General features: G+C 51.1%; 1 protein-coding gene across 1 annotated transcript; it reads right to left on the reverse strand.

Moving 5' to 3' along the window:
- Nucleotides 1–6,240: 6,240 nt before the first annotated feature.
- LOC110338270 (tryptase) lies at nucleotides 6,241–9,121 on the reverse strand. Its single transcript, XM_021221561.1, has 5 exons — nucleotides 8,866–9,121; nucleotides 8,603–8,768; nucleotides 8,204–8,469; nucleotides 6,650–6,813; nucleotides 6,241–6,577 (listed from the first exon to the last, which is right to left on the reverse strand). Exons 1-5 carry the CDS (start codon nucleotides 9,035–9,037, stop codon nucleotides 6,413–6,415), a joined length of 933 nt encoding a protein of 310 aa, XP_021077220.1. The 5' UTR covers nucleotides 9,038–9,121; the 3' UTR covers nucleotides 6,241–6,412.
- Nucleotides 9,122–10,514: the final 1,393 nt, after the last annotated feature.

The raw sequence follows: 10,514 nt of genomic DNA on the forward strand, positions 1-10,514 counted from the left end.
TCTTTCTGTCTATATTTCTGTCTTTCTAACTTCCTTTCTTCCTGTCTGTCTTTCTGTTTTTCTTTCTTCCTTCTTTCCTTCTCTTTCTCCCTCCCTTCTCTCCTTCCTTCCAGACAGAGGTTCCTGTAACCCAGGTAAACCTTGAACTCCTGAACTTCTCGCTTTCATCTTCTAAGTGGTACGATTACAGATGTGCATCACCACGCCAGGTCTCTTAGTTTCATTTTTACTGTTGCTTTGACAAAACATCTTGGCAAAATAAACTTAAGGGTGAAAGTGTTTGTTGTAGCTCCCAGTTCAAGCTACACTCATCACTGTGGGGAAGGCATAGGGGCAGGGGCATGAGGTAAGTAATCATGTAATGGAAATGGTCTAGGAACAGAGAGCTATGAATGAATGCAGCTCAGCTCTCTTTCCTCATTTATAGAGTTCAGGAGCCCAGCCAGGAATGGTGCCCTGGACAGTAGATGCTTCTTCTTGATGCTTCTTCCCACCTAAATCAGTGTAATTTAAGCTAATTCCTCACTGGAGGCTTAGAGGCCCTTCTCTCGGGCGATTCTGTCAGGATAAAATCAACACTATCACACTCAGCTTATTCTGGACAGGGACCCCAACCCAGTGCCTCCCGCATGTCAGATAAGCACTCTACCAGCTGGGCGGCACTTACCGTTCTGTTCTCCCTGACTCTAATTAGCATTTTTGTCAGGGCTAATGGTATACATTTCGCCACATGTCTATATTGTCTATTTGCATATCTTTTTGGCGAATGTGCAAATGTTTTTTACTTTTTTAAAAATTGCTTCCTGAGTGCTACATAATATATGCCTTGCATCCAAATATTCTAAACATTTAGATGTTCTATGGAGGACTGATCTTGTTGCACAGAATGGGAGGGTAGACATGAACAAATGAATGACAGGAACAGAGGGGAGCTGAAAGGTCTGAGGGATCGGCCATTTCTAGGTCTGGGCCAGAAGGAGTCTGTCTATTGTCGTGACAAGACCAACTTGGACAGTCCTGGGCCTCGTATCTGCTGTAAATTGGGATGAGGGATGAGGGAGGAGGTAAGGTCTACTGACAGCATCTCCATCCTGCTGCATTTGGCAAGGAAGAGCTGTTACCTCCACCTGTCTTCACAGGAAGTCTACAGCCCAGAATGCAGGGACCAGCTCAGAGGCCATCCCACCTGGTCCAGGACTCTATTGTCACCTAGCTTGAGGGGTGTCCTTCATGGACAGATCTTCTGAGTCTTGAACACTGAAGCCATACAGGTCCCCACAGGAGGAGCAGTTGCCTCTGGTCTGAGGGACCTGGTCCCCTATTCACTTTGTCACCCAGTTCCCTGCATAGCTCTGGACACCCTGGATCCCAGGTCTGCTGTTCCTGGAGAAATTCCACCTGTGCATCTCTGACTTCTCCCATCAACCAAGGACATGTGTGGTCTTTGTCCAGATGGAAGGGCAGAGGGAGGTCACAGTCTGGTCTTGGTGACCCCTTTCCTAACTATTGGGGTCTCCCGTATCCCAGGGTCATTGTGGTGAACCACAGTGGCAATTCCCTCTAAGGCCCTGGTCTTCCTGTGTCTGGGGCTCTATACAAGAGAGGGGCTGGAGCTGCCCCTCCTCCAGGCTGCTTGCTTGCCTCAGGCTGCCCTTTGGCCCCAAACAGGAGGGTTAAGCTGAGCTATCTGTAAATCATTACTAGACTGCGACACAGAGGGGGAGCCCAGGGTGGTTCCTGCCCTGTGCCCCTGTCTCAGCCAGGCTGTGGACCTCACATTTAGAGCTCCATGCTTTTAGGGCCTGACTTTCATCCTCCGAGCCTGTTACATACACCGTGTGGCTGAATTCTCAGAAAGCTGCCCTCCCCGACACACGGACACTGTCAGCTCACAAAGAGCTGACGGTCACGGAGGAGAGGGTATGACAGAAGGCTCCCTTTGCACATGACTGGACGTTGCGGGTGGTTAGGGTGTGCACTGAGAGCTCTCTATGTGGGCAGGCTGGCTGTACAGAATTAATGCTGGCCCTCCTCAGGAACCTAACACCTTAGCTACTGTTCCATTGCTGTGAAGAGACACCATGACAAAGGCAACTCATGAAATAAGGCATTTAATTGGGGGCGTGGTTACAGTTTTAGAGGGCGAGCCCATGATTATTGCTGCACAGAGAAGACCATGGTGCTGGAGCAGGAACTGAGGGCTTTGCATCCTGCTACAGGCAGCAGGGAGAAAGAGTGAGTGAGTGAGTGTGTGTGTGTGTGTGTGTGTGTGTGTGTGTGTGTGTGNGAGAGAGAGAGAGAGAGACAGAGAGAGAGAGACAGAGAGAGAGAGACAGAGAGAGACAGAGAGAGAGACAGAGAGACAGAGAGAGAGACAGAGAAAGAGAGACAGAGACAGAGAGACAGGGAGGGAGAGGGAGAGAGGAAGAGAGGGAGAAATGGAGAGGGAGACAGACAGACAGACAGACAGACAGACAGACAGACAGGGCCTGGTATGGCTTTTGAAACCTCAAAATCTACTCCCAGTAACACACTCCCTCCAAGAGCAAGATCATACCTCCTAATCCTGCCCAAGCATTTCCACTCCCTGAACTCCTTAATCACTTTCTGTGATTAGGCATTCCAATGAATGAGCCCATGGGGACATTCTTATTCAAACCACCAACCAGGATCTGTATAGTGACCAGCAGGCTCCTGTAACTCTCTGGCTACTCTAAGCCAGAGCTACGTGTGTGTGTGTGTGTGTGTGTGTGTGTGTGTGTGTGTGTGTGTGTGTGAGAGAGAGAGAGAGAGAGAGAGAGAGAGAGAGAGAGAGAGATGACTGCCACAAAACTGAAATCTTCTATCTCTAAGTACAGCCCCCTCCCATGTTAAAAGCACAGGAAAGGAAGCAAACCATTCGGCAGCAGCAAGGGAGGTGGTGTTGTTGCACTGAATTAAAACGCGGGGGGTATTTTTAGATGAGGCCAATGATATACTCGTCTATTCTGGCAAACACTACTGCACACACTGTAGCATGCATGTGCCTCATTACACAGCCACAGTTCAGCTTCTCTCATATTTGTACTCGGCGATGGCCAATAATACACAGAGACCACCTCTTCAGAGACAGTGTGGCCTTGTCCTGGGGTTCACTGGGAGCCGCCAGCAGGAAGGGCCTAGGATCCCCAGGATCTCAACACAGTCCTGGTTTAAGGGAGGAAGTGGCACAAATGTCTAACAAGGGGCTGGATGTGGTGGACCCTGCCAGCCCAGCACTCGGGACGAAGAAGCAGCATGGTCATGAATGGTTGTCGCTTGGGCTTCATGGTGCAACTAGATTAAAAATAGAAAAACTAATAAAGACCCACTGGGAGACACAGGGGACAGTTGGTACATGCACCTTCAGACGAGGCAAGCATGGAGCCATGGCCTTTGGGTGTCCAGTTCAGGCAGCAGCGTGGCAGTTTTCCAGATCAGGGTGCATGTGTTCTGTGTGACATTAGCTCCGTGTCATTAACAACCTCCATAGGACCACAACCAGGGCTCAGTCAGCAAAGCATGAGTCATGTATTTATGAGGACTTGAATTTGGCTCCCAAGAACTCATGGCAAAGAATGGGGGTGGGGCGGACATCTCCGGAAGCAGCTAGAAACCTATTGCAATGGAAACTTCCAGGAATCTATGGGGTGATCCTAGCTAAGGCTTGTAGCAGTGATGGATATGAAGCCTGAACCAGCCATCTCCACTGTCCAGTGGAGGGATTGGGACACAAACCCAGCTGCAAAACCTTTAACCTACAATTTGTCTGCCTGCAAGATGTGCTGTGGTAAATGTTGTACAGACACTGTGGAAGTGGCTGACCGTGGCTGACCCAGCTTGAGAGGGAGCCCACCCCTGACACTAGCTAGGTCAGAGGGTCAGAAACCACAGGCTGGATAGCCTAGAGACCTACGAGAGAACCAAAGACGACTGGCAAACCATTTAAAAGTCAATGAAATGATTCCTAATGATATTCTGCTATACTCGGAGAGTCATGCCTAGCTCAGTTGTCATCTGAGAGGCTTCCGCCAGGGACTGATGGAAACTGATGCAGAGACCCACAGCCCAACCTCAGAGGAAGCTTAAGGAATCCCGTGGAAGAGCGGGAAGAAGGACTGAAAGATCCAGAGGGGTCAAGGACACCACAAGAAGAACCACAGAATCAACTAACCTGGGCTCACAGGGGCTCACAGAGATGAACTGCCAATCAGGGAGCCTGCATGGGCCTGACCTGGGCCCTCTGCACATAAGTTACAGTTGTGTAGTTTGGTCTTTTTTGTGGGACCCCTATGGGGGAGCAGGGGCCATCTCCGACTCCGATGTCTGCGTTTCCACCTATTTAGCGTGAATAGGAGAGGAGGTGCATAGTCTGTGACTTGATATGCCAGTGGCTCATATCCAAGGGAGGCCTGCTCTTTTCTGAAGGGAAATGGAGGAAGAGTGGAGGCAGGAGGGGAGGGCAGGGGGGGGACTGGGAGGAGAGAAGGGAGGGAAACCGTGGTCAGGATGTAAACAAAACAAAAACAAGAAAAACTCTGGGCATGGAGGCACACTTCTGGCCCTGGGGCTGGGAAGGTGGGAACAGAGGACTTTCAGGGCTACTGATGAGCCTGCCTAGGCTAATTGACACACACACACACACACACACACACACACACACACACACACGCACAGGGCACCTACATGCACAGGAACAGTAATGGCCTGAGAAGCCCAAATGGGGACAGGCTAAGGTCCACAGCTGCAGCTGACTGCAACCCCCATATGGCATTTCAAACAGCAGAACCGGAGCTGACCTGAGCGTGGCAGTGTCTGTGGGAAGGTGAGCCTCCAGGACATTCCCCAGGGCGCAATCATGTGAACTGTTAATCTTGTTGCCTGCAGGAAGGATGGTGGAGAAGGCTGAGGGGTGCAGGCTGTGCTGCATTTCTTGGTTTGTTTGTGGGGAGCCTTGCAGTCCTCAGTCCGTCCCCCACTCAACCCCTGTCTGTCTGTATGCACATGTCTGCATGTATGTGTGAAGGTCAGAGGTCAACCTTAGATGTCATTCCTTAGAGCATTACCTTTCTTGTTTGGTTTTGCTTTTTCCTTTGTTTTGTTTCAGTTTCCCAGCTGTGTGGTTAGGACTCACCTTTAATCCCAGCACCTGGGAGGCAGGGGCAGGTGGCTCTCTGTGAGTTTGAGGTCAGCCTGGTCTGCAGAGCTAGGGCAACCAGGACAACCAAGACTACACAGAGAAACCCTATCTTAAAAAAAACAAAAATAAAAATGAACACCCCAAAAGACACCCCCTGCCAAAAGAAACCAACCCAACAATGAAACGGGGTGTCCTGGTTCTGCCTGGGGTGCGCTCATTTCTCTAGGCTCCTGGTTCTGCCTGGGGTGCGCTCATTTCTCTAGGCTGCATGTTTCCAGCTCTCTAGGGCTACAAGCACGTGTTGTCACACCTTGTTCTTTCTGCATGGGTTCTGGGGACCTAACTCTGGTCTCCCTGCTTTGCTGACCGTGCAATCTACCGAGTCCTATGTGTATCTTTTTTTGTTTATTTATTTTTCTGAGGCAGGGTTTCTCCATGTAGTCATGGGTATCCTGGAACTCTCTCTATAGACCAGGCTGGCCTTGAACTCATAGAGATCCACCTGCATCTGCCTCTCAAGTACTGAGATTAAAGGTGTGCACCACCACCACCACCTGGCATCTGTAAAATTTAAGATTATGTTTATTTGCTTATTTTTATTGCAAATAAAATATTTATTAAATTAAATATTTATTGCAATCATAGTAGTGTGTGTGTGTGTGTGTGCACGCGCATGCACGTGCGCGTGTGTGTAGGGGTAAATGTTCATGCACATACCATGGCTTGCATGTGTGAAGGCTAGGGGACAACTTGTGTTCTCTTCTTCCACCGTGTCCTAGGTCCTCAGGCTTAGTGACAGGCTTACCTGCTGAACCGTCTCACCAATCCTCCCACACCCTAGATTTATCTCTTAAAGTTTTCCTGCTATTTCCTGGATCCCAAAGGGGTGGTGTCCCTTACCCAGAATGAACTTGTGTAGAGAGAAGTTAAGATGACGACAGACAGGGTGGTGAGGAGGATCTACCTCACCATAGGAGCCAAACCCCACGGCTGGCACCCTAAAGCTCAAGCAACATCACCCCACCTCTCCCAGGCACTTCATTTACCCCTGCTGACATCAGAATCACAGTAACACCCATGGCTGCTTTCATGCATTTTATTGCGGCATAGCAGAGAGTGGCGCCTGCACAGTAGCTACTTGAGTGGAAGGGAGAAGAATTGGGACTCAGGGTAGGGAGCAGGAGAGGAAGGTAGGGATGCCCCCCGGGCAGGAAGCAGCATGCTGGGAGGAACAGGGGTCATCCTGGATGCGACTCAGAAGTCCTTGGGGACATAGCGGTGAATCCAGTCCAAGTAGTACGTCACCCGGGTGTAGATGCCAGGCCTGTTGGGCTGTGCGCAGCCCTCGCCCCAGCTGACCACGCCTGCCTGCAGCCAGGTGTCTTTTACCTTGCAGACCAGGGGTCCTCCGGAGTCACCCTAGAGAGGATAGGGGTCAGTGCTCCTGTAAAGGCTGGGTGGGGGTGGCAGGGTGAGGGGACTGGAGTTCACCTGGCAGGAGTCATGTCCTTCATTCCCAGCACACAGCATGTCATCGCGGACAATGTGGACATTGTCACCTGTGATGAGACCTTTGTGATACTTCAAGTCACAAAGGTGGTTTTCTATAATGGGAACTTGCACCTCCTTCAAAGGAAATGGTGGCGGCAGGTTTACTGTAGGTGAAAGAAAGACCATTCTGAGGGCAGGGTCTCAGGTGGCAGGCTGGGATGGGCTCAGCTGACCCCGTTCTCTGAGGATAGTTCTGCTCACAAGTCCCTCTTTGAGCCTGGCCCATGTCATTCAGCTCTACCAACCTGGCTTCTTCCTCAAGGCTGGACCTGGATTTCTGACCTTATTCAGAGAAGGAGGACAACCCTGAGGGTCCTTAGCGAGCCGTCTGGCCAGTGACAGGCAGGGGCAAAGGCAGTTATCTCCCTCAGTACTGCTGGCTCTGGCCTAGGCTGGATAGAGGATTCCAGTGGAGCCGTGGTTGGACACTATTCTCCTGCCCCACCTCTGTATACAGAGAGACTGGATCCTTTCTGTGGTCCGCAGCCAGGGCCCGCCTGCTCATGGCCCTATCCCTAAAGCTCTACTCTGAGTTGTCAAAAGAAATTATGTAAGACCACTAGGGAGAAGGGAAACTGGCGCTGGAGGCTCCCAAGGGAGCAATGCAGCCCCACACAATACCACAGCCCATTGTCAGAGACCAGGCTGAGAAAGCCCAGGCAGCTTACACCCAGGGCATCCCGCAGCCCAGGTGTTTTCACAGTATGCAGCTAAGAGCCATATAGTTCTTTGTCAAGAGCCCTTCCCCCTCTTTCTCTGCAAGGCCACTCCTGGGAACCAGCAAGACCTAAACAGACATCAAGGACTGAGGGAGTCTTCTCACATTCCAGAGCTGCCCAGAGCTGTCACCTTGAACTGTTAGGAGGATCCGGACTCTGAGATAGGCTCTTAGACAAGCCGCCCTATGTCCCAGGGCAGTGGCGCCAAGGACCCTAGATGAATCACTAAATGTATTAGACTTGCAAATAACTCTTCCCAATTATTTCTCTCACTGTATACCTTTGATCACTCCCCCAACCCCTCTCCAAATTGTATAAAGCCTGAACATTTCCTCTGAGTAACGGAGACTATGACACACATGCATGGTCTCCGTCTCTTTTGTCCCATTTCCTCTCTAGGTTTGGAATCCCCCTCGAGGATCGTGGAATAACCTTGCCCCGTGGGAGGGGACAGCCCATGAAGTGCTGCTGGTCCCTGAAGTTATAACCAGCGTGTGTGAAACATTGTTGGTAAGTGTGACCGGACTCTTCCTCAATCAAATCTCCGAAATACAAGCATTCTGTGGTCCCTTCAGACATGAAGTGTCTGAGATTAGAGGGCTCGAATGACACGGGGGCCCCCTGGCTTATGGACCCTGAAAGCCCTGATGTTTTGATGCGTTTCCACTTCCTAGGTCTTTAGCTTTCCATCCTACATGTTGGAGGGAAGCCCTGTGCTGAGGCTGGGAGCGGCCACCCCCTCATCTGTCTAGCCTCAGTTGTCTCTACTACGTACCGTCATTGTCAACGTTACCCCAGCCTGTCACCCAGCACAACATTCCTGAGGGGAAGGTCTCTGAGGCAGGAGGCAGGGGGACAGGGTGGACATAGTCAGAAATGTTCACAGGGTTTGTGAGTTTCAGCAGGGCAATGTCTGCCCCATCCTGGACGATGTAGAAATCGGGGTGTGTGATGATCTGGCCCACAGTCAGCAGGTGGTCATGGTAATAGAGGTACTGCTTGCGGAGCTGTACTCTGACCTTGTCGGGGTCAGCAACATTCCTAAAGAGAAGAGATATTCACTTAAGAAGTCTGTGTCACTCCCAGAAACCCGGAGATGGTATGTGATGATCTCACCCTACCCCGCGCTCCTACCCACTCCTCGTCCCACCATGCCAGGCCCAGGGAGACTCACGGTCCCACACAGTGTGCCGCGGTGAGCACCCACTGCGGGTGGATGAGGGAGCCTCCGCAGAAATGCATCCAGTAGGTGTCATTGGCACGCAGGCTCACCTGCCAGGGCCACTTGTTCCCAGGTGCCTCCTGTCCCCCCACAATGCCCTCTCGTGTCATAGCTGGACCTGGGGATAGGACAGGACTCATTTTAGTACCTTGGCCTGTGAGCTAAGAGGAACAGGGACAGGGAGAGGGACAGGGAGGGCCCAGAGGAGAACTCACCAGGGGCTGCATGCACCAGGCTGGACAGGAGGGGTAGCAGCAGCAGCAGCAGTTTCAGCATTTGGACACAGTGAGGAGTAGTGCGGGCCCCGTTGGAGGTGAGGGCTAGGCTAGGACCAACAAGTTGTGGGGTACACAAGCCAGGAACCTGGGAGCAGGAAGGTAGGTCCATTCCAGCAGCTCGAGGTCTTTTGTGGCTTGGCCACTCTGCTTCAGGGTCCGGGAGAGATCACTTTAGCTGTCGTCGATCTTCTCTACCCAGTCACAAGTTCCCTCTTCACTTATCCTCCCAGATCAGGGTAGGGTGGGAGGAAGGGCATGCCACCCTCCAATCCAAGCCTGGAGGAAATGGGTGACTCAGACTCAGGGCACAAGCGTCTGGGCCAAGCAGGGGCTCTGTCAACATTCCGCTACATTAGACCCAGATCTGTGGATTAACCCTGTACTGTGGCCTCTGGGCCCCATTTGCTGACCAGGAGCACCTGCTTATCCAGTGCATCTGTGCTTCAGCAACAGAGAGGCAACACATGGAAAGGAGGGGATGGCAGAGAGGCCACCAGCCCCCCTCAGGCACTTGCCACCCCTGCACCTGTCCCTGGCTGACAACTCTCTTGTCGAGACGCCCTACTCGGTGACTCTCTTGTCGAGACACTGGGTGGTGGCACACATCTTTAATCCCAACATTTGAGAGGCAGAGGCAGGCAGATCTCTGAGTTCAAGCCCAGCCTGGTCCTAAGTTCCAGGACAGCCAGGGCTACACGGAGAAACCCTCCCTCAAAAAAGAGCCGGGCGTGGTGGCGCACGCCTTTAATCCCAGTCTCGAAAAACAAACAAAGAATATATTTTTGTAGCCTATTTTCATAGCAGGGCATCCATAGGGTCCCACTGTAACCCCATACCAGGTGCTAGCATGTGGTATATCACAGGTGGTTGAGGGATCCTCCCTACCCCCACTGTAGGGTTATTTGATTAAAGTATTTTTATATATGTATGTATTTTATGAACCTTCTATGATAGTAGGTTTCTATACACCCACCAACTGATGAATGGATAATAAAAATGTGGTATATCTACACAATGGAATATTGAACTGTTAAGAAAAATAAAATTAAGTCATGTGTGATAGTTCACACCTTGGATCCCAGCACTCAGGAGGCAAAGGCAGGTGGGTCTTTGTGAGTTTCAGGTCACCCTGGTCTACAAAGGCAGTTCCAAGTCAGCCAGGACTACACAGAGAAACTGGGTAGAACTAGAAACAGGCATTCGAGTGAGGTCATCCAGACACAGAAAGGTAAGCATCACAGGTCTTCTCTCATTTGTGCATCTCAGCTTTGAATCTCTAGTGGGTTTACTTTACATACCCACAGAGATCAGAAAATAATGAAGGGGCCATGGAGGGGGGGACTTCCAAAAGAGGGAAGACAGACATAGGAGTATAAAGGGTTAAAGAAGTAACAGAGCAGGAGGGGTTAAACTGAGGTGGGGGAGTGGCAGGCAGAGTAGAAGAGGAAATATGGAGAAGGATACTAAAGGCCTTTTGAAAAAGCCATGCGTGCCTTCTAAAGTCCAAGACTGACAAGACTGGACTCTCATGAGCCCACAGGTGGCCAGAGGGTGAACAAGGAATGCAAGGAAACGCCAAGGCTTGG

This window comes from Mus pahari, chromosome 21 (assembly GCF_900095145.1).
Source record: "Mus pahari chromosome 21, PAHARI_EIJ_v1.1, whole genome shotgun sequence".
Lineage (NCBI taxonomy): Eukaryota > Metazoa > Chordata > Mammalia > Rodentia > Muridae > Mus > Mus pahari.

Excerpts from the sequence above, each read along its gene's own strand:
- LOC110338270 (XM_021221561.1), bottom strand. The coding sequence starts at position 9,037 with ATGGACCTACCTTCCTGCTCCCAGGTTCCTGGCTTGTGTACCCCACAA. Across the intron at positions 8,470-8,602 it reads GCGGCACACTGTGTGGGACC|GAATGTTGCTGACCCCGACA; the intron begins GTGAGTCTCCCT and ends TCTTCTCTTTAG. Across the intron at positions 6,814-8,203 it reads GGGTAACGTTGACAATGACG|TAAACCTGCCGCCACCATTT; the intron begins GTACGTAGTAGA and ends TTTCACCTACAG.